The 24224-nt window shown below is 45.2% G+C and overlaps 1 protein-coding gene across 7 annotated transcripts in view; it reads right to left on the bottom strand.

The window, feature by feature from the left end:
• The window catches only part of PBRM1 (polybromo 1), a 262604-nt gene that overhangs the window by 79056 nt on the left and 159324 nt on the right, over positions 1–24224 (bottom strand). For all 7 annotated transcript variants that reach the window (XM_063940622.1, XM_063940624.1, XM_063940623.1 and 4 more), the window contains exons 14-21: positions 22699–22975; positions 19362–19467; positions 13546–14188; positions 12207–12418; positions 10952–11125; positions 3841–3998; positions 3386–3652; positions 2284–2429 (exon numbers count right to left, since the gene is read on the bottom strand). In XM_063940622.1, the coding sequence (XP_063796692.1) occupies positions 2284–2429; positions 3386–3652; positions 3841–3998; positions 10952–11125; positions 12207–12418; positions 13546–14188; positions 19362–19467; positions 22699–22975 (1983 nt within the window). The remainder of the gene's footprint in view (positions 1–2283; positions 2430–3385; positions 3653–3840; positions 3999–10951; positions 11126–12206; positions 12419–13545; positions 14189–19361; positions 19468–22698; positions 22976–24224) is intronic.

Genomic DNA, 24224 nt, shown 5'->3' with positions numbered 1-24224 from the left:
ATTAACTGTTTTGGGACGTTTAAACACAGGTGCCTTGGTTTTTAACACAGGCTCTGATGAATCCTCTGAGCTGAGACCTTCCTCTTCGTATGCCAAAGTAGAATTTATTGAGCTTTCATCTTCCGATGAATCCTCATCTGAATCATGTGTAGCTTGTGAGGGTGAAGATTTACTTACCACCGTCTTATCAGCTTGTTTCTTTTGAGAGGCTGCTGCTGGAAGTGATACACCATAGGTGGGGAGCCGAATGTAAGGGTTAATAGTGTAACCTATCCCTGGCACAATAGTTGGAGGAATTATCCAGTCAGCTATACTGGATAAAGTCTGTGCAAGTATAGCCTAAGGTGGATCCATCTGCTCAGGAATCTACCTTGTATTTTTCAATAACCCCTTATGAAAGCTAAAACAATTTGCACACAAACCATCCTGAACCAGATCCTGGGAGGATAACACAGCTTTGCAAGACAAACATGATAAGAGTGTTGGTGTTGCTGTGAGTGTACCTTCCTCACCTTTGTCGCTCTTAGACATGATAAATAATCACACTTCCACAGTGTACTACACAATTTGTGACTGTAATCACTTTAAACTTCTTAAAGTGACATACAATCCGACCCTACCCATGCACCAGCATTGAGGATCGGAATAAACAAACTGACAGAAATATAGTAAAGTCAGCAATCACACTACCAGTCAGTCACATGTTATACATTAGTATAATAAGCAATATGAGCATATCATCAACTACAACTACATTTTAAGTATGTAGGAGAACATATTACTGCATCATGTTTAAACAGATCTAACGTCTTCAGACACAATTGCAAAAGAAACAACAGTAAATGTATACAGACTCATATGCAATAGGCACTTATCTAACTATTCGTACTCAAAAGGGTAGATAGAAACTTAGTGCTGTATTACTCGTACTCAGTAGAGTGGGATACAGGGAGACGCACCTCGCTTCCAGGACCGATCAATACGTTACCGAATGCTGAGTGGATCCAGGCGCTACTAGGTTACACTGCCGCTCCATTAACCTATAGTGAACACAGCCGCCTAAGCTGCGACTGGGTCCCCTTCGTGTACAGCGTCCGAGACGAAAGCGGGAAAGTTCATGGCGGGAGACTTGGAGGAAACTGGTCATGAACCGGGGGGAGGGGGTGACCAGGAGAGCGTCTGACTCCCCACTGCTGACATCAACCCTAGGGGTCGGGGCCTCATACTATTCCTGGACCCTCTGATCCCTAAGGCCTAGCGCTTGTGCATCCGTGGTGGTAGCCGCGTCAGCGACTGTTTGGTAGTCTCCTCCCAAAACAGTGCGGCTGTGTACGTATTCCCCTTCTAAGCAGAACCAATGCCTTACCTTCTCACCGTGCTCCGGCCACAGCCTGGTAACGTCTGCTGGACCTGCTAGTATATCCGACACAGACGCCCGGCGAAACAGCACTGTACTCGTGGGTAAGCGTTGTTGCGACCCGGCGGAGAGTTGCTGGAGCGACTCTTTCTAAGGTACATATAAGACACTGTTCAGAAAGATCACTCAAGAAAAAACAGTAAGACTATAAAAATAAAATAAGAAAGCTTAGGGCTGCTAAAAACCAGCAGCCCTCTGACCATGGTCCGACTCCTGCCGCACCAAACAAAAAACTAATTTGCCTGAGCAAGGAGGCGGGGATATATGGAAGGGCCCGTTGCATGCTGGGAGGCCGTAAAAGCTTTGACCGACTGGTGCAAATCCACTGTCGCTTCATCATATCCCATTGTTATCCTGTGGATAACCTGTGGACCCTGCCGGAGAAAGCAATGATGGAACAATGAAGAAAATAGCTGCAGATCACAACCCATGATTGATGAACCTCCAGGAAAACAATACTTTCCTGGGGAGGAGAAAGTATAATGGGTACAAAAGAAGCCACTGTCGAGTCTGGTGAATTTCCACTGTAGGAATCCAATCAAGGGGATACTGAATAAATATACACTTTTCCCCAGGGTCCAGCACCAAGGGAAGACTGCTGTCCATAACGACAAACCACTCTGCCTCCTTGTGTAGGCCTCTTAGAAAACCTGAAAACCTCTGGCACATTACCTGTGGGAGGCAGTGACCAGGATCCCCCATAGATATTCTGCAGGAGGTAGTACAGAGAGAATCACAAAACTATGCGAGCCATATTACAACACACAAAATAAAAGCATCCATGAAAGTATAGAACACTGAATATAGCACATGCTGAAATGGAAGAGAGTGAGGCTGTTCAATCTGTCTTGTGTTCCAGTCCTTACCTGCCCACTCTTGGTCGGACTAATCCATGAGATTTAATAAACACGCAGTCCCCAACCTTGAGCCACATGTCATTGTACCGAAGCTGCTCATAGTAGAAGCAACCAGGTTCCCCATTGGGCATATCAACGGGAACATCTTCCTTTTCCTGGAAATATATATAGAATTTTTTATTTATTTTTGCTGCTTTGAAAAAATATTTAGTCAACATATGCATTTCAATAGTTTGCAAACTACTAAGTACTTATAATTAAATACGTAAACATCTGTGCACTGAGAATCTATTTCTCACAAATGATATACCGACACAATAAATGCCATTTATTAGAACCATGCAGACCAACAAAATAAATGTGCTGCACCCATGGCATTCAAAATATATATATATATTTTTTTTCCAATATATGGGCTTGATTCAATTCAGTGTGCGAATTGAACAGCGTCGGGAAGGATTTCTTCACGCACCCCTCCTGAGGTGCAAGCAGAAGTCTGACAAAACTACTGGCACAATGCTCTTTTCTGCCCTACCAGAAACAGCATCGTTCCCGGCACTAACGACTAAACACCATGTTTAAGGCGCGAGAACAGTTATTCTCCAACATAACAGCGCACGGAATTGAATAACTCCAAGAGCACCTTCCTGGCACTGCTCAATTCGCGCTGAATTGAATCAAGCTCTATGTTTATTGTGTTTAAGACAAACATAAAAACGAACAGCAAACAAAAGTCCATTATTAGCAAAATACCATTCAGAACAAGTGCTCAATAAGATTTTAAAGTGAATTCTCTAATAAAGCTAGCCCTTGTGACTTGATAAAATAAACCAGTTTTCAAAAATGACTGAATCGGAGGACTGACATTTCTTAATATAATCTAAAACAAAAATAACAAATCAAAATGACTGGGGAAAGCCAGATGGAAAGGGACCATCAGCTGTAGAGAATACACGATTATACGTTGTTACAACTTTGCTATATAAAACAGCAGGGTAGAGGTACGATATTGTGTTGTTGTTTTTTTTATTGCTATTTGTGTATCAACTGGTGTGAGAGTAATAAAAATTCTCCTAATCTTAAATGAATTTATACGATATGTTACACAGACCTTCTCCAAACATATCGTAATATCCTCTTCTTTGATGTCATCGGTGCTGTCACTGGGCAGATCTTCATCCATCTTATCCTTCAGCGCAAACACAGAGGCCACCCGTACGACAGGCAGAGGCAAATCTCGAGGCCTAAACCGTACCGAGCTGATAGGCATGGTCCATAGCTTAATCTTTTTGAAGGATTTGGTTTTGGCTGAATACCGGGATTCGCACACATACACATCTTCATCTCTAAAGTTTTCAGGGCAGATTTTAAAGTATTCCTGTGTGATTAGAAAACAAATTAATTACCAATGACATCTGGGGAAAACCAGAAACACACAATGGGACTGATCCAGTTTGGATAGAATATTTTAAGAAGCATCAGACTACAGTGTTAAGCAAGTCATTTGGAAAAGAGAACTGTATTGTAGGATAACAATGACACACAGACAGGTAAGTGCTCACTTACCTTCACAAACATCACAACACATTTGCCGAGGATCTTGTTTACAGGCACTTTGTTGTAGTAATCGCTCTTGAACACCTCTTTCTCTAAGAATTTGCGAGTGGCGAGATGAAACGTTTCTTTAGGACGATAGAACCAGCAGCCGTACAACCACTTTTCACCTGCCAAGAAAATGACAGCGTTCCAATCCGACTACAAGATTCGCTGTATGATAAACAGACCCAATTCCAGGGGAGGCCTTAGTATCAACAAACTGAGCAGAGGAAGACCGCTCAGTTGTGTAGGGTAATTTAATTCCCCGTTGAATCATTCTAGGATGTGTTATACATAACACTAAGTATAATAATAAGGATATGGGTCATTCCATGAAATATACTGTAGGACACAATACCTAAACATTTAATATCACATAACCGCAAACATATTAAGATATTCATGCTGCTAAAAGATTGTGTGATAATTGAAAATCGATATAAAAATCTATATATTTATCGCTTATTGATTTCCAGAGTGTGTAAACATTGAACATGTATTCCACATATTTTCTAAATGTATTTTATATGGCCATCATCAACAGATTAAAATAAGATTTTACTTACCGATAAATCTATTTCTCGGAGTCCGTAGTGGATGCTGGGGTTCCTGAAAGGACCATGGGGAATAGCGGCTCCGCAGGAGACAGGGCACAAAAAGTAAAGCTTTTCCAGATCAGGTGGTGTGCACTGGCTCCTCCCCCTATGACCCTCCTCCAGACTCCAGTTAGGTACTGTGCCCGGACGAGCGTACACAATAAGGGAGGATTTTGAATCCCGGGTAAGACTCATACCAGCCACACCAATCACACCGTACAACTTGTGATCTAAACCCAGTTAACAGTATGATAACAGCGGAGCCTCTGAAAGATGGCTTCCTTCAACAATAACCCGAATTTGTTAACAATAACTATGTACAATTATTGCAGATAATCCGCACTTGGGATGGGCGCCCAGCATCCACTACGGACTCCGAGAAATAGATTTATCGGTAAGTAAAATCTTATTTTCTCTATCGTCCTAGTGGATGCTGGGGTTCCTGAAAGGACCATGGGGATTATACCAAAGCTCCCAAACGGGCGGGAGAGTGCGGATGACTCTGCAGCACCGAATGAGAGAACTCCAGGTCCTCCTTAGCCAGAGTATCAAATTTGTAAAATTTTACAAACGTGTTCTCCCCTGACCACGTAGCTGCTCGGCAAAGTTGTAATGCCGAGACCCCTCGGGCAGCCGCCCAAGATGAGCCCACCTTCCTTGTGGAGTGGGCCTTTACAGATTTAGGCTGTGGCAGGCCTGCCACAGAATGTGCAAGTTGGATTGTGCTATAGATCCAACGAGCAATCGTCTGCTTAGACGCAGGAGCACCCATCTTGTTGGGTGCATACAATATAAACAACGAGTCAGATTTTCTGACTCCAGCTGTCCTTGCAATATATATTTTTAATGCTCTGACAACGTCCAGTAACTTGGAGTCCTCCAAGTCACTTGTAGCCGCAGACACTACAATAGGCTGGTTCAGATGAAATGCTGACACCACCTTAGGGAGAAAATGCGGACGAGTCCGCAGTTCTGCCCTGTCCGAATGGAAAATCAGATATGGGCTTTTGTAAGATAAAGCTGCCAGTTCTGACACTCTCCTGGCCGAAGCCAGGGCTAGAAGCATGGTCACTTTCCATGTGAGATATTTCAAATCCACCTTTTTTAGTGGTTCAAACCAATGAGATTTTAGAAAGTCCAAAACCACATTGAGATCCCACGGTGCCACTGGAGGCACCACAGGAGGCTGTATATGCAGCACTCCCTTAACAAAGGTCTGGACTTCAGGGACTGAAGCCAATTCTTTTTGAAAGAAAATCGACAGGGCCGAAATTTGAACCTTAATAGATCCCAATTTGAGACCCATAGACAATCCTGATTGCAGGAAATGTAGGAATCGACCCAGTTGAAATTCCTCCGTCGGAGCACTCCGATCTTCGCACCACGCAACATATTTTCGCCAAATTCGGTGATAATGTTGCACGGTTACTTCCTTCCTTGCTTTAATCAAAGTAGGAATGACTTCTTCCGGCATGCCTTTTTCCTTTAGGATCCGGCGTTCAACCGCCATGCCGTCAAACGCAGCCGCGGTAAGTCTTGAAACAGACAGGGACCCTGCTGAAGCAAGTCCCTCCTTAGAGGTAGAGGCCACGGATCTTCCGTGATCATCTCTTGAAGTTCCGGGTACCAAGTCCTTCTTGGCCAATCCGGAACCACTAGTATCGTTCTTACGCCTCTTTGCCGTATAATTCTCAATACTTTTGGTATGAGAGGCAGAGGAGGAAACACATACACCGACTGGTACACCCAAGGCGTTACCAGCGCGTCCACAGCTATTGCCTGCGGATCTCTTGACCTGGCGCAATACCTGTCCAGTTTTTTGTTGAGGCGAGACGCCATCATGTCCACCATTGGTCTTTCCCAACGGGTTACCAGCATGTGGAAGACTTCTGGATGAAGTCCCCACTCTCCCGGGTGAAGATCGTGTCTGCTGAGGAAGTCTGCTTCCCAGTTGTCCACTCCCGGGATGAACACTGCTGACAGTGCTATCACATGATTCTCTGCCCAGCGAAGAATCCTTGCAGCTTCTGCCATTGCACTCCTGCTTCTTGTGCCGCCCTGTCTGTTCACATGGGCGACTGCCGTGATGTTGTCAGACTGGATCAACACCGGTTTTCCCTGAAGCAGAGGTTCTGCCTGGCTTAGAGCATTGTAGATTGCTCTTAGTTCCAGAATGTTTATGTGAAGAGACGTTTCCAGGCTCGTCCATACTCCCTGGAAGTTTCTTCCTTGTGTGACTGCTCCCCAGCCTCTCAGGCTGGCGTCCGTGGTCACCAGGATCCAATCCTGTATGCCGAATCTGCGGCCCTCCAATAGATGAGCACTCTGCAACCACCACAGAAGAGACACCCTTGTCCTTGGAGACAGGGTTATCCGCAGGTGCATCTGAAGATGCGACCCTGACCATTTGTCCAACAGATCCCTTTGGAAAATTCTTGCGTGGAATCTGCCGAATGGAATTGCTTCGTAAGAAGCCACCATTTTCCCCAGGACTCTTGTGCATTGATGTACAGACACCTTTCCTGGTTTTAGGAGGTTCCTGACAAGCTCGGATAACTCCTTGGCTTTTTCCTCCGGGAGAAAAACCTTTTTCTGAACCGTGTCCAGAATCATCCCTAGGAACAGCAGACGAGTTGTCGGCATTAACTGGGATTTTGGAATATTCAGAATCCACCCGTGCTGTTTTAGCACTTCTTGAGACAGTGCTAATCCCATCTCTAGCTGTTCTCTGGACCTTGCTCTTATTAGGAGATCGTCCAAGTATGGGATAATTAATATGCCTTTTCTTTGAAGAAGAATCATCATCTCGGCCATTACCTTTGTAAAGACCCGAGGTGCCGTGGACAATCCGAACGGCAGCGTCTGAAACTGATAGTGACAGTTTTGTACAACGAACCTGAGGTACCCCTGGTGTGAGGGGTAAATTGGAACGTGGAGATACGCATCCTTGATGTCCAAGGATACCATAAAATCCCCCTCTTCCAGGTTCGCTATCACTGCTCTGAGTGACTCCATTTTGAACTTGAACTTCTTTATGTACAGGTTCAAGGACTTCAGATTTAGAATAGGCCTTACCGAGCCATCCGGCTTCGGTACCACAAAAAGAGTGGAATAATACCCCTTCCCTTGTTGTAGAAGAGGTACCTTGACTATCACCTGCTGAGAGTACAGCTTGTGAATGGCTTCCAAAACCGTCTCCCTTTCGGAGGGGGACGTTGGTAAAGCAGACTTCAGGAAACGGCGAGGTGGATCTGTCTCTAATTCCAACCTGTACCCCTGAGATATTATCTGCAGGATCCAGGGATCTACTTGCGAGTGAGCCCACTGCGCGCTGTAATTTTTGAGACGACCGCCCACCGTCCCCGAGTCCGCTTGAGAAGCCCCAGCGTCATGCTGAGGCTTTTGTAGAAGCCGGGGAGGGCTTCTGTTCCTGGGAAGGAGCTGCCTGTTGCTGTCTCTTCCCTCGACCTCTGCCTCGTGGCAGATATGAATAGCCCTTTGCTCTCTTATTTTTAAAGGAACGAAAGGGCTGCGGTTGAAAAGTCGGTGCCTTTTTCTGTTGGGGAGTGACTTGAGGTAGAAAGGTGGATTTCCCGGCTGTAGCCGTGGCCACCAAATCTGATAGACCGACTCCAAATAACTCCTCCCCCTTATACGGCAAAACTTCCATATGCCGTTTTGAATCCGCATCGCCTGTCCACTGTCGCGTCCATAAAGCTCTTCTGGCCGAAATGGACATAGCACTTACCCGTGATGCCAGTGTGCAGATATCCCTCTGTGCATCACGCATATAAAGAAATGCATCCTTTATTTGTTCTAACGACAGTAAAATATTGTCCCTGTCCAGGGTATCAATATTTTCAATCAGGGACTCTGACCAAACTACCCCAGCACTGCACATCCAGGCAGTCGCTATAGCTGGTCGTAGTATAACACCTGCATGTGTGTATATACTTTTTTGGATATTTTCCATCCTCCTATCTGATGGATCTTTAAGTGCGGCCGTCTCAGGAGAGGGTAACGCCACTTGTTTAGATAAGCGTGTTAGCGCCTTGTCCACCCTAGGAGATGTTTCCCAGCGCTCCCTAACCTCTGGCGGGAAAGGGTATAATGCCAATAATTTCTTTGAAATTATCAGCTTTTTATCAGGAGCAACCCACGCTTCATTACACACGTCATTTAATTCTTCTGATTCAGGAAAAACTATAGGTAGTTTTTTCACACCCCACATAATACCCTGTTTAGTGGTACCTGTAGTATCAGCTAAATGTAACGCCTCCTTCATTGCCAAAATCATATAACGTGTGGCCCTACTGGAAAATACGGTTGATTCGTCACCGTCACCACTGGAGTCAGTGCCTGTGTCTGGGTCTGTGTCGACCGACTGAGGCAAAGGGCGTTTTACAGCCCCTGACGGTGTTTGAGTCGCCTGGACAGGCACTAATTGATTGTCCGGCCGTCTCATGTCGTCAAACGACTGCTTTAGCGTGTTGACACTATCCCGTAGTTCCATAAATAAAGGCATCCATTCTGGTGTCGACTCCCTAGGGGGTGACATCCTCATATTTGGCAATTGCTCCGCCTCCACACCAATATCGTCCTCATACATGTCGACACACACGTACCGACACACAGCAGACACACAGGGAATGCTCCTAACGAAGACAGGACCCACTAGCCCTTTGGGGAGACAGAGGGAGAGTTTGCCAGCACACACCAAAAGCGCTATATATATAACAGGGATAGCCTTATAATAAGTGCTCCCTTATAGCTGCTTTATATATATAAAAATATCGCCATAAATTTGCCCCCCCTCTCTGTTTTACCCTGTTTCTGTAGTGCAGTGCAGGGGAGAGACCTGGGAGCCGTCCTGACCAGCGGAGCTGTGAGAGGAAATGGCGCCGTGTGCTGAGGAGATAGGCCCCGCCCCCTTTTTGGCGGGCTCGTCTCCCGCTATTTAGTGAATCCAGGTAGGGGTTAAATATCTCCATATAGCCTCTGGGGGCTATATGTGAGGTATTTTTAGCCTTTATATAGGTTACATTTGCCTCCCAGGGCGCCCCCCCCCCCCAGCGCCCTGCACCCTCAGTGACTGCGTGTGAAGTGTGCTGAGAGGAAAATGGCGCACAGCTGCAGTGCTGTGCGCTACCTTTAGAAGACTGCAGGAGTCTTCAGCCGCCGATTTTGGACCTCTTCTGACTTCAGCATCTGCAAGGGGGCCGGCGGCGCGGCTCCGGTGACCATCCAGGCTGTACCTGTGATCGTCCCTCTGGAGCTGATGTCCAGTAGCCAAGAAGCCAATCCATCCTGCACGCAGGTGAGTTCACTTCTTCTCCCCTCAGTCCCTCGTTGCAGTGATCCTGTTGCCAGCAGGACTCACTGTAAAATAAAAAACCTAAGCTAAACTTTTTCTAAGCAGCTCTTTAGGAGAGCCACCTAGATTGCACCCTTCTCGGCCGGGCACAAAAATCTAACTGGAGTCTGGAGGAGGGTCATAGGGGGAGGAGCCAGTGCACACCACCTGATCTGGAAAAGCTTTACTTTTTGTGCCCTGTCTCCTGCGGAGCCGCTATTCCCCATGGTCCTTTCAGGAACCCCAGCATCCACTAGGACGATAGAGAAATATTTTAAGACATCTCACAATCAAGAAGATAAACAAGCCTGCATTGATTAATTTACGTGGACTTTACAGGGTGGAGACATTTGCATACAAGCACTCTGATTAAGGACATTTATACATTTGTATATAACATGAGTCACGTGTAAAAACTGATTTTAAGTATAGTTTGGTTAACATTCAGTTTTTTGTTTGTGTGTCAATCATACGTTTATGGTCTTATAAGTGTATAGTATAAATCATATTGAAAACATAATTCGGAGGTATATCAATATTATATTTTTTACCAGTGTTAAAATATTATGTATGTTTATTGTGACATTGTAACACATTTATTGTGACATTATCCACTTATGTACAGTTATTCCAATAATAAAATGTAAAAAAAAAAAGAATAATTAGTAACGAGTCTCGCATATAAACAATAAAATGTAACTACTAACAGAGTACATTGTTTTCTGCTTCTAAGCATGAATTCTGATTACCTACCCCATACAGGGTAATAGTTTTAAAATTTCAACTTAATTTGTGTGTGGTGCATTTAAACTTCTAAAATTGAACATGACATGTAACAGGAGTCATATGAAAGACCCACAAGGCGATATGTGGTGGATTAAGAACAGAACTGCAGATGTGGCCATGCTCCTCCATCCTGCAGCTTGGTGTATCCATGGCAATCCTGGCGCCACAAGTGTGCCAATGACTAGGATGTGTGCGTCTAAGTACATGTGCCCATAGGAACACATGGACAGTGTACTAAGTCCCACCCACGCCTCGGCGCAGCACGTGTGCCCGAGCTGCAGAATGTATAAACGCGGCTACATCTGAATAATACATAGAAAAACTCTGGCTGCATTAACAAACTCACCAGCAGTGTCCTCCCAGAGGCGCTCAATGCACACAATGTGTGGCTGGAGGATGGCTTCTGCGGGTTCCACATACACATAGTCCCCAACATGGTACATGCTGTTCTTGAAGCTGCAGTCCTGGCTGTATGTACGGTGCAGCCCAGACTGGCCAGAAACGTCACTCTTTTCTGCTTCTTATTTACATAAATGAGCAAAATAAAACAGGTAAATAAACAACTCACACCTAGGCACAACAATTCAGAAGCCCGAGATGGCCGAAGGTGCGGGTTCCCGGCCGAACTCAACATTTTTTTTAAAGTGGCAATCATTACCAAAGCATGGTGTTGCCTTGTATATGAATGCCCCTTTAAAATAAAACATCTGAGTTTGGCCAGAAACCCACACCTCCGGACAACTCTGTATTTATTATATGTTGCCCCATCTATTTATTTTTGAAACATGGTTTGAACAAAACATGAACAGGATTACAATTAGGTGGTAGGTTCATGTGGATTGCTTAGTTGTACAGTATGAACTTGCTGCATGTGCATACATGTAGCCTTATAGAAAATATTGTTTTTTTAAATTACGGTTTAGCCACATCTAGCTACCATATAATTTGCTCTTACAATGTCTAGATGATAAATCTAAGATAATATGGACGACTGTAACATCCAATATAGGGACAATTATAGGGTCTTGAATAAACACACTGCTTGGGTCAACACCAGGCAAAATTATAGAGTAATATAAAGAACTGTGCAATCTAACAACACTAAATACCAGAGATTTCCCCAGCTTAATTATCATGCCCTGAATGGAGAGAGGAATACAGTCTATACTAAGAAGCGCCTGGAATTACTGCCAAGGTTGTAATTATTATGGATTTATTAATTTCTGCTTAAAGCTTTGTGATAAATAAGCCTAAATATACATAAAGTAGTTAATAATAAAAATGTTCTAATTCTAGTTGAAGACTAACCTAGCGCTCATCATTCAGTTCACAATCTTATGTGACACACTATAGAGAAATCTCTACAATTAGGGTTTGTGCGCGCTCAGAACACAAACAGGACAGTACATGTAAATTCGTATAACAATGCATCCATGGGGCTTTCTGTAAGGACTACTATAAACTCACAGTCCTTCAACCCTCCTGAAAATTCAACAACACTGAGGTTTTAACTATTCCGCCTGACCAACATCTATCAGTGTAGTTAAAGATCTAAAAAATGTTCCGGATCACACATTAAGATGGTAACATTGTGGAAATACCTTTTTTCTCCTCCTCTCTTTTGGCCTTATCTTCTTCAAGCTCTTTTGGCAGTTTTTCCTTCTTCTCCTTCTCAACATCATTGTGAAGGTGCTTTGTGGTGTAACTCAGGGCCGGAGACAGGAGGATCTCTCCATTCTTGCAAAGCTCATCCCTAATCTTGATAAAGAACTGCTGGAGCTCCACAGAGTCCTCGTAGATTTCAGAGTCGGTCCTTAGAAAGAACGTGGAACTAAATGAGTACTGACACAGCACAGATTGCACCTGACACCCAGTAATGGAAGGCTATGTAATTATGGAACAGCTATAGGCACGTCTCATTAGCACTAGGGTGGTCATTCCAAGTTGTTCGCTCGTTGCCGTTTTTCGCTGTGCTGCGATTAGGTGAAAAATGCGCATGCGCATGGTACGCAGCGCGCATGCGCTAAGTTATTTAACACAAAACTTAGTAGTTTTGTTGTTGCTCGAGCGGCGCTTTTCAGTCGCATGGCTGATCAGGGAAGTGATTGACAGGAAAGGGGCGTTTCTGGGTGGTAACTGAGCGTTTTCCGGGAGTGTGCTAAAAAAACGCAGGCGTGTCAGGTAAAAACGCAGGAGTGGCTGGAGAAACGGGGGAGTGGCTGGCCTAACGCAGGGTGTGTTTGTGACGTCAAACCAGGAACTAAACGGACTGAGGTGATCGCAATCTAGGAGTAGGTCTGGAGCTACTCAGAAACTGCAAGGAAACATTTAATAGCAATTCTGCTAATCTTTCTTTAGCAATTCTGCTAAGCTAAGATACACTCCCAGAGGGCGGCAGCCTAGCGCGTGCAATGCTGCTAAAAGCAGCTAGCGAGCGTTCAACTCAGAATGAGGGCCTAAGTAGCCTAAACATCCACTATTAATGTAGAACTGTTCAGAACATTTTTTGCACAGCTTCACAATAGTAATAATGGATTTAAGTAATAATGGATTTAAGACTAAACAAGCTTAAGGAAGTGACTCATTCTGAGAGAAATATAGTTTTTTTACACTTCAGGAAGGTGCTAGTAGTCGTAGCCTTGTTAAATGCTATTTATTTTATTTTTCAGTAAGAAACAAAGTTGTTTTCCATAAAAAAAGTTGCAGGGTAAATATATTCTCTATCTGCAATAAAGAGACTTAGGCCCTGATTTATCAAGCCTTTGAGAGTGATAAATTGCATGGTGGTAAAGTACCAGCCAATGAGGTCCTAACTGTCATGTTACAGGCTGTGTTTGAAAAACAACAGAAGCTGGTTGGTTGGTACGTTATCACCGTGCAATTTATTACTCTCCAAGGCTTGATAATTCTGGGCCTTACTGTTACAATTTAGTTACTAACCGATTCATCCGCCGTGCTCTCTCCAGAACCTCAAACATATGCTCCTGGAATAGGTCAAGCCGGCGGTAGCGGTTGTTTTCCACATTTTTTCGTATAATTTCGAAAGTTAGAGGAGGGCGTTTAGGAAATTTGGGATCAACAGCAGGGATTTCAGCCAGAGAATCACTGTAACATCTTCCTTCATCATCCTGATGGCTCATCATGGACACAAAGAGGTTGTGTATGAGCTCCTGGATGAGCAACGTTACATTGGGGACATGGGAGTCCTCGTCACCTTCAATATCTCTTCGGGTCTCCAATAACACTTTATGTAGCACCAAAGCATCTTTGTAAATTAGAGACTCGGGCTCATTGTAAGTGCATGCATTATTAAACATGGTCACAAAGTCCTCACACATAGCATCAATATCCTGGTACTTGTTGGCCATTATGTGACTCCTTATCTTCTCCATATCAATAGGCCTTTTGATAGTCAAGTAGTAGTCAGGTAGCTCAGAGCGGGAAGGTAGTCGCAGAAATATGGCGCTGAGACGTCTGCCGCGTTTATCGGTGTAATTCTTTACCGCCTCATACACCTCGTTCAATTTTTGCTGCATAGGACTCAGATATTTGGATTTCTTTGGAGAAATTCCACTTTTTCTACCTTTAGAGAGAAGATATAATTGATCATTTGGATTGTAAAATAATGGGGATGGAAGGCAACATATTACCCATATGTAGAAGGCCACAAACACAATAGCAAATAATGTTTTATGGGTGAGAGGTGCACAGAAGTTCAGATCATTCTGTTATTACTGTGACACTACGACTATCAATGCATTCAACTGGATATGGCAAGCAGTAGCCATATCACATCGTCACACACTAGCTATAACGCATAGAGCAACAGTAGTGTCACCTACATGCCCCAAAAATTGTATAAGTGGTAGGTCTATTTTAGGGAAGCCAATCCTGCCCCATTCAGGATTGAAAAGAAAGAGAAAAAATTAAAATCACAATCACAGGATTAAACTGTACTGTGTGCCACCTGATAGTATGGGAAGCGTTGGGTTATGGCTTCGTAGATGCCGGTCAGTTAGTGTTCCCACTATGATGCAGCAGGGCAGGGTGCAGGCACGGGTCGAAGGCTCAAAACAGGGGTGTGTCCGGCTGGGGAGCCTGGCCCTCCACTTTTGGGGGCATGCCCTGCACTTACAGACATGCTGGGTTGGCTCTCATTGGGAATACATGCAATGTATTTACCCGGTGATGATCAGAACCTGCAACTTTTCCCAAACCTGGACACTGCGGCCCGCAAGTGGGGAGGGCACAGGGTAGGCTGTTTTAGCAGTGCGCCACTAAAAGGGCAGGGCACATTTTGCAGAGTTTAAATCGCTCTAACACAGCCTAGCGTGAACACTCTCCGTAACAGCCGCTTTCTCGGGCTCTCCTTAAGCACCATTGTGATCACAGCAAAGTATGAGTAGGATGGCATCATCATTTAATTATTGTAATCCCAAGTATTTTTGGGACACTGTATTATTCAGCGCACTGCAAACAATCACACCCAGACATCTAAAATAGGACTTTAATTACCTACCGGTAAATCCTTTTCTCGTAGGCCATAAGGGATATTGGGGAAACTAGTACGATGGGTATAGACGGGTTCCAAAGGAGCCAGTGCACTTTAAATTTCTTCAACTGGGGTGCTGGCTCCTCCCCTCTATGCCCCCTCCCACAGGCAGTTATAGGTAAAAACGTGCCCGAAGGAAAAAGGACATATATGAGAAAAGGAACATGATAACAAAGAGTGGTGAGATTTACATACCAGCACACCACTAACGTATAACAACCAGCAACGGTTGGTAACAACAACAGCAACAGCTGAACAGGTAACCACATAACAAGAACCTGCAGAAAAGTCAACGCACTGAGGCCGGTACCCAATATCCCTTATGGAGAAAAGGATTTACTGGTAGGTAATTAAAATCCTATTTTCTCAAGCATCCAGGAATATTGGGGAATCTTGTACGGTGGGGACGTCCCAATGCTTTCAGAACGGGCGGGAACGTGCAGAGACTGCTGCAGCACCGCCTTCTCAAACTGGGTATTGGCCAGGGTATCAAACTTGTAGAATCTAACAAAAGTGTTCTTCCCTGACTAGGTAGCAGCTCGGCATAGTTGTAAGGCCGAGACTCCACGGGCAGCCGCCCAGGAATAACCCACTGATCTTGTAGAGTGGGCCTTTAGAGACTTAGGAACAGGTAAGGCTGCCGACACATAGGCCTGTTGAACAGTAAGCCTAATCCAACGAGCAATGGACTGCTTTGAAGCAGGACAACCCTTTTTCTGCGCATCAAAGAGCACGACCAAAGAATCCGTCTTTCTGATCCGAGCCGTTCTCTTTACATAGATCTTCAAGGCTCGCACAGCATCCAATGTCTTCGGAGGAGCAGAAGCGTCAGAACTGGACGGAATCACAATAGGCTGATTCAAGTGAAACGCAGAGACAACTTTCGGCAAGAACTGCTACCTAGTCCGGAGCTCCGCTCTGTCCCCGTAAAAGAACAAGTATGGACTTTTACACGACAAGTCCCCCGATTCTGAGACACGTCGAGCAGAAGCCAGGGCCAGTAACATCACTGTCTTCCACGTGAGGTACTTAACTTCTACCATCATCAGATGTTCAAACCAGGAGGACTGTAGAAATTCCAACACAACATTCAGATCCCAGGGTGCCATAGGCGGCACAAAAGGAGGTTGGATGTGGAGTACTCCTTGCAAGAAGGTCAGAACTTCTGGCAACACTGCCAATTTCTTCTGGAAGAAAATGGAGACGGCTGAAATCTGGATCTTAATGGAACCCAGACGTAAGTCCTTATCCACACCAGCCTGCAGGAACGTAAGAAACGTCCAAAAGGAAACTCAGCAGGCGAATACGTGCGTTCCTCGCACCAAGAGACATATCTCCTCTAGATATGATGATAGTGTTTTGACGTCACTGGCTTCCTGGCCTGAACCATGGTAGAAATGACCTTTTTTGGAAAGGCTCGTGAGCTAGAATGTTCCGCTCAACCTTCATGCCATCAAGCGAAGTTGCCGTAAGTCCGGGTAGACGAACGGTCCTTGTTGAAGAAGATCTCTTCTTAGTGGTAGAGGTTAAAGGTCTTTGACGGACATGGCCAGAAGATCCGCGTACCACGCCCTCCGAGGCCAATCTGGGGCAATTAGAATTGCCTGGACTCCCATATTTCTGATGCGCTTGAGCACCCTGGGGAGCAACGGAATCGGAGGAAACAGGTAGACCAGCCAGTAAGGCCAAGGCGACGTCAGTGCATCCACTGCCCTCACCTGTGGGTCCCTGGTTCGTGAGCAATACCAGGGAAGTTTCTTGTTGAGACGAGAAGCCATCATATCGATTTGTGGGCAGCCAGACCGGTTGATGACCTGCTGGAACACCTGCTGGTGGAGTCCCCACTCCCCCGGGTGGAGATCGTGACGACTCAGGAAGTCCACTTCCCAGTTATCCACAGGCTCTGCTTTTTGTCCCTCCTTGTCGATTGATATACACCACTGCTGTGGCGTTGTCCGACTGTACCTTGAGCAGAGGAGAGGCCTGAAGCAGAGCATTGTAGATCGCCCGAAGTTCTAGAATGTTGATCGGAAGGAGGCTTTTGTGGGCTGACCACCTGCCCTGGAACTGCGCCCCTTGGGTGACAGCTCCCCATCCTCGTAGACTCGCATCTGTTGTGAGGAGGGTCCAATCCTGAATTCCGAAACTCCGGCCCTCCAGTAGATTGGAGGACTGCAGCCACCACAGGAGGGAAAACCTGGCCTGAGGCAACAGCTGTATCATCCGCTGCATCTGAAGATGTGAACCTGACCATTTGTTCAGGAGATCCAGCTGAAAAGTTCTGGCATGGAACCTGCCATATAGGATCGCCTCATAGGAGGCGACCATCTTCCCCAACAATCTTATGCAAAGATGGATGGACACTTGAGCAGGTCGGAGTACCATGCGGACAATCTCCTGAAGTGTTCTCATCTTGTCCTCTGGTAGGAACACCTTCTGGGTCAAAGTATCCATCAACATCTCTAGGAACAGAAGCTTCTGTAAGTTGAGGATCCACCCATGGCGTGACAGAAGTTGGATAGTTCGGTCGATATGGAGCAACAAAAGCTCCCTGGATCTTGCTTGGATCAAAAGGTCAACCAGGTAAGGAACAATGTTGACTACCTGGACCCGGAGCTGGAACATCATCTCTGCCATCACCTTCGTGAACACCCTCGGAGCTGAATGAATTCCTGTTCTTCCAGGCCTGCAATCTCTGCTTGCAGGGATTCCATTTTGAACTTGAACACCTTCAAGTAAGGATTCAAGGATTTTAGATTCAAAATGGGTCTTACCGAACCGTCCGGTTTCGACACCACAAACAGGTTAAGTAAAACCCTTTGCCATGTTGCGGTATTGGTACTGGAACAATGACGTGGGACTGGACCAACTTTAGGATGGCCTGTTGCAACGTAACTTGCATATCTTCCAAAGCTGGTAAGCTTGATTTTAAAAATTATTGGGGAAAAGTACTGTCAAACTCCAGCTTGTTGCCCTGAGAAACGAGATCTCTGACCCAGGTGTCCTGGCAGGAAGCCTCCCAGACGCGGTTGAAGTGACGCAGTCGAGCTTCCACCTCGAGATCCCCTCAGGGTGAGTGGGCACCGTCATGCTAAGGCCTTAGCGGAAGCAGAACTGGTGGTCTGTTCCTGAGAGCTGTTCCTTGCAAGCCTTCTGGACTTACCTCTGGTGCCTCTAGTCGCACTGGGTCACCCCTGGCCTTAGTCAGCTAACTATATCACAGTAAATACTAATAAATTCTGTCCTGTATAGGACCCAGATAGTGTACAATAGCGGCTCTCCCCCTTTGCTACACCCTGTACCAGATATCCAGCGTGGCTGAAGAGTCAAGAAGCGCTGTGTGTGCTGTGAATGACTGCAGTAAGCAGTGGAAGGCGCCAAAATGCCTCTGGTCTCACTCTGAGGAAGCTCCGCCCCCTCCAATGGCGCCGGAGCTATAGTGATATATTATACTGACAACGTTTCCTTTCAGCTTAAAAAACATCACAACAGCTGCTAGTCTAAGCGGTTTTGTGCAAGTCTACACGGAAGGTCCCGTACGCCAAGCCCGCGTTCAGTCGCACAGTGAAACAAGGAACCCCCCTAGCAGGGCCCCCGGTTTGTGCTCACCACAGATGTCATCTTCAGGCAGTGTTAGTGGTGTGCGTCGTGCTGCGGCTGTGACAGCCAAGGCGCAGTGCCCCGCTGAACAACAAACCCTCAGGACGGTGGTCCTGCAGCGGGAAAGCGGCTCTGCACCTCGTAAAGCCAGTGACCGCCACCCCCCACCCCTCCCCCCAGCATACCTGCTCTAACTACCACAGAGCAGGTATGCTGTTGCCCAAACAGCATATAAAAACAAGAACAAGAAATTGAAGAAAACTCTCTGGAGCTCTGAGATGTGCATTCTCTTTTGAGGGCACTTTTTTCTAAACTGCCTGAGGGAGCGGGCATAGAGGGGAGGAGCCAGCACACCCAGTTGAAGAAATTTAAAGTGCACTGTCTCCTTTGGACCCCGTCTATACCCATCGTACTAAAGTCCCCAATATCCCTTATGGATGCTAGAGAAAAGCCAACAACAAAACCTTGAAAGTAACCGGAAACTAGGACGTAGATATAAGTGAAGAAAAGTGAGACAATGGTACGTCGCTCTATGTACTGCCGATATTGAAATTAATAACATATGGCTGAGAAGCAGACGATAGGAGATAACACAAACCCTTACTTAATTTGAGTTTTGGAGACGCCATGTCATCGTCATCTAGCAAAGGACCAAGTTCTTTCTTTTTCTCCTTAAGGACCTTCTCCAGCACATGTGCATCATTATAAACCTAATACCAAAACAATGCTCAACATAATAAGGAAATGGTTTCAACCAAACACTTTAGAGGCATCATACTTTTTACAGGTGTTTTTTTTTTTACAGGGATCCGGTCAGAAGGTTAGTTTTAGGGGGAGGTTAGGTTTAGGTTTCAGGTAGAGGGTTAGGCTGGGCCCCCGAGGGGTAAGGGTTAGGGGGGATTAGGTACCCCCAGGGAAGGTTAGGGTTAGGCTATGGGGGGGAATTTAGGCTTAGGCTGCGGAAAAGGGAGGTTAAGGGGCCAAAGGGGAATGGGGGGGGGGGGGTGTATACTCAAACAATGTGTGAACCCAGTGACTGCAACATACATCACGCCATCCATACATACGGCATGATGCAGTAGACGGCGGCACAGTGTACCATTCTATGCTGCCTTTAGCAGCATGGCATCGTACGCAGAAGATGGAACGATGCAATGAACGACCGCCGGGATCAGGCATACACACTATACGATCCACACATCACACATCATTCCAATCCGTGTCAGAACAATATATCGTAAGACGGATCGCTTAGGGTGTACCCAGCATACGTTATGTATGCCATCAGCACGTGTTTGTCCATCTATTAACTTTTTTACAATTCCTCACATATACTTTGTGCTTGGCGTAATAACAATATTCATGAAAAAGAAGGTTTTCTTTTCAGCTCTGCCCTCGATACTACAATGGCAAGGTGCAATGTTTAGCGATAAAGGTCTGTAATGAAATTCAGGTTATTACTTCGGTACATTTATGGTTATACATATTATGCAACCTGGAAGGGGAAGATCACCAATCAATCTGTTGCTGGACATAAAGTTTACCTGTAGTAAGAATCAGGAGCGCAACTAGAACATTGTGGGCCCAACAGTAGCATTTTGAAGGTGTCCCCAAATGCGGACACAATACAATTTTTCAATAAATGTGATGTCACCAATCTTTATGGGGACACTGAAATGGCGGCATTACAGAAACACACTCGTAATGTTGCCGAGAGCATTTTAAAGGCGATATTACAACTTTTAGCATGCTGTTAAAGCAGTATGTATAAATGTGCAATGCCATTCTCTTTATCATGTGGCTAGCAGCTTTACAAGTGTATCAGTAAACCGCCATGAATTTCAGCATCCATCAAAAATATAACTACATCTCCCCAATGCTTCTGAAGAGAAACCACTGTCTGCAGCACTCCACCCAAGTGTCCATGCCTTGTGATGTCCAGGAGGAGTGCTCAGTGACTCCTATCATTTTAAGGCATTAACATTCTCAAGTATCCATCATCACTCATGTCCCCATCCTCTTCTTCCATCAAAGTCATGACCTCATATTATAATATCCAACAAACACTTTTAATGATTAAATGAATAACAAAAACATTTATATTATGCCCCAAAGTAATGCCCCTTGTGTGTTATACTGTATGCCCCACAGCAGTGCCCTCGCTCCTGTTCATAATAAGTTCCACTGTAGTGTCCTAGTTTACAGAATGCAACTCCAACACCAAGTGTTGTCTCTGTACCCATATCTGCACGGGCCCCAAATATTCCCTGTTTTCAACTTACCTTACTGTGCCACTTCAGCTGGGGGCTGCTCTGGTCATCTACTCACTAGTGATATCTCATCAGCATCAGTCATGACACAGACTGAGGAGCCACCAGCAGATGTGACACTGGGAGTATCTCTACCAGCAACAGCATGCCAGAGTTTTTTTCAGCACTGTTGCCAATGTGCAGGGGTAGCAGGTCCTGCAGTTGGCTTTCAGCTAAGCCTATGGGCAGTAAAGTAACAGCACCCCTGCACCCACTGTAGTTTCGCCCCTGCTAAGAATGCACATGATTTTTTATGCCTTTGTGATTGACACTTATAAATTGTCTGTATCATGCAAACACCAAAATATTAATGTTATATTGTGCAACTCTGAAGGTAATCTAAGGGCACAAATAACTGTCTGGCTTTAGTAAACACTGTGCTTTAATTTACCTTGCATACATCATTAACAAATCTATTTAGCGCTCTATGGCGGTCATTCCGAGTTGATCGTAGCTGTGCAAAATTGTGCACAGCTAAGATCAGCTTTCCTGACATGCAGGGGGAAGCCCAGCACGGGTCTAGTCCGCCCCGCATGTCAGTCCGGCCCCCCTCGCAGAAGTGCAAAGGCATCACACATCGGCGATGCCTTTGCACTTCAGAAGTAACTCCCGGCCAGCGCAGCTTTTGCGAGCTGGCCGGGAGCTACTCCTCGCTCCCCGGCCCGCAGCGGCTGCGTGTGACGTCACGCAGCGGCTGCGTGTGACGTCACGCAGCCACTGCGGCCCGCCCCCCGTTCGGTCCGGCCACGCCTGCGTTGGCCGGACCGCGCCTACGAAATGGCGGCTAAACGCTGCCGTATCGCCCCCTCCCGCCCATCGATTGCCTCTGCCTGTCAATCAGGCAGAGGCGATCGCTGTCCTGCCACGGCCGTCGGCCGTGCCGCATGCGCACAAAGGCACCGGCGCATGCGCAGCAGGGACCCGTTCGCTCTGCTGCGTGAAAATGCAGCAAGCGAACGGGTCGGAATGACCCCCTATCTACAGAAACTCAAGACACAACATACGTAACTCCATCTTATAAAGGGGCATGTATTTGCTATAGAGCAACGGAACCCCATGATAAAAGGTAAATTGCATCTGACATTAATGGGCTTTTTAAAATTGGCTCAAAAACAAAACAAACACCAAATCAGCAACTTTGTCACTGCAATAAAGAAACATCTCTGTTACCGCAGCTTTTTAATAAATAGGGGCCAGCGTCTGAAAAGATCTGTAAAGCTGGGTACACACTATACGATATATCAAGCAATGTTGCGATCTGCAATGGATTATATTTACCGCTATATAGAGCATACCCTCAAATCAAACCCAATTTATCGTTTCATGAAGTGAGTGGTTGCATTGTGCCATTGGATGTGCTGCACAACTAATGGGACAATTCCACAGCTCACTCGATGTAGGCAGCCGCAATACAGCAGGTTGCGCAGTGTGTTCAGCAGTGCCATGTAGCTTTACAAAGCAACGCCACGTGTCTGGCTAACAGTCGTCATGTGTGTACCCAGCTTAAAGGCCACTCCGGGGCGTAGATGAGTCCTCACAGAAAAGTATAACAGTAACTAGGGAAATTTGTAATGTAACCATTATAGATAGCAGGTTTCCTCAGACATAAATGACAAATGCTGTACAGCCTACCTGGGAGCCTTCCTCATTGTAGTGCCAGGCATTCCGAAACATTAGCTTCATGTCATCCATCATCGCATCCTCTGTCGCATATTTCTCTGCACGAATGTTGTGCTCAACCGTTTTTAGATCCATAGGCTCTAGAATAATTTTATAGTAGTCTGGATAGTCCTTTTTGGACGGCTTGAACATAAAAAGTTCACACATGCGGCGGCCAGTTACCGGCTCCCGAGACTCCAGGACCGCATTGAACAATATTTTCATCCTTTGTTTTCTTATGTTCTTCTTGCTAGATGAAACAAGTGAGGGTATTTACATAGACAGGAGAAACATGACAGCAAATAGCACATCCAGCATATGTAGTTTCAAAAAATAACAACCAGTAATCTGCTCATTTTAGAATAGGTTGCAGTAAAGATTTATTTTACACTAGTTGAGAGTAAATATTCATCTAAAGAGAAATAAATTAGTTTCTATTTTCTCTTTATCTCATTCATATACAGAAGTGATTTACACTTCTCATTTATACAACCTGTGCACAGTGATTCCAATTTAACACAGTTTAATCTGTGTAGTGATTCCAATACAACACAGTGTAATCTGCATACAGTGATTCCAATTCAGCACAGTGTAATCTGCATACAGTGATTCCAATTCAACACTAGTGTAATCTGCATACAGTGATTCCAATTCAACACAGTGTAATCTGCATACATTGATTCCAATTCAGCACAGTGTAATCTGCATACAGTGATTCCAATTCAACACAGTGTAATCTGCATACAGTGATTACAATTCAACACAGTGTAATCTGCATACAGTGATTCCAATTCAACACTAGTGTAATCTGCATACAGTGATTCCAATTCAACACAGTGTAATCTGCATACATTGATTCCAATTCAGCACAGTGTAATCTGCATACAGTGATTCCAATTCAACACAGTGTAATCTGCATACAGTGATTCCAATTCAACACAGTGTAATCTGCATACAGTGATTCCAATTCAACACAGTGTAATCTGCATACATTGATTCCAATTCAGCACAGTGTAATCTGCATACAGTGATTACAATTCAGCACAGTGTAATCTGCATACAGTGATTCCAATTCAACACAGTGTAATCTGCATACAGTGATTACAATTCAACACAGTGTAATCTGCATACAGTGATTACAATTCAGCACAGTGTAATCTGCATACAGTGATTCCAATTCAACACAGTGTAATCTGCATACAGTGATTACAATTCAACACAGTGTAATCTGCATACAGTGATTCCAATTCAACACAGTGTAATCTGCATACAGTGATTACAATTCAACACAGTGTAATCTGCATACAGTGATTACAATTCAACACAGTGTAATCTGCATACAGTGGGCCTGATTCACTACCGTTTGCAAATGTGAGATTGTACGCAGTGAGCGATAATCAGCAGACTGTGCATGCGCTGCGAATGCATTGCGCATGCGCGAAGGGTAAAATGCAATCGCACTGCATATGCAGCCTAATGTAAAGAGAACACATTTTGAT

Source organism: Pseudophryne corroboree, chromosome 9 (genome assembly GCF_028390025.1).
Source record: "Pseudophryne corroboree isolate aPseCor3 chromosome 9, aPseCor3.hap2, whole genome shotgun sequence".
NCBI classification, from domain to species: Eukaryota; Metazoa; Chordata; class Amphibia; order Anura; family Myobatrachidae; genus Pseudophryne; species Pseudophryne corroboree.
This window is presented reverse-complemented; position numbering and strand designations above follow the sequence as displayed.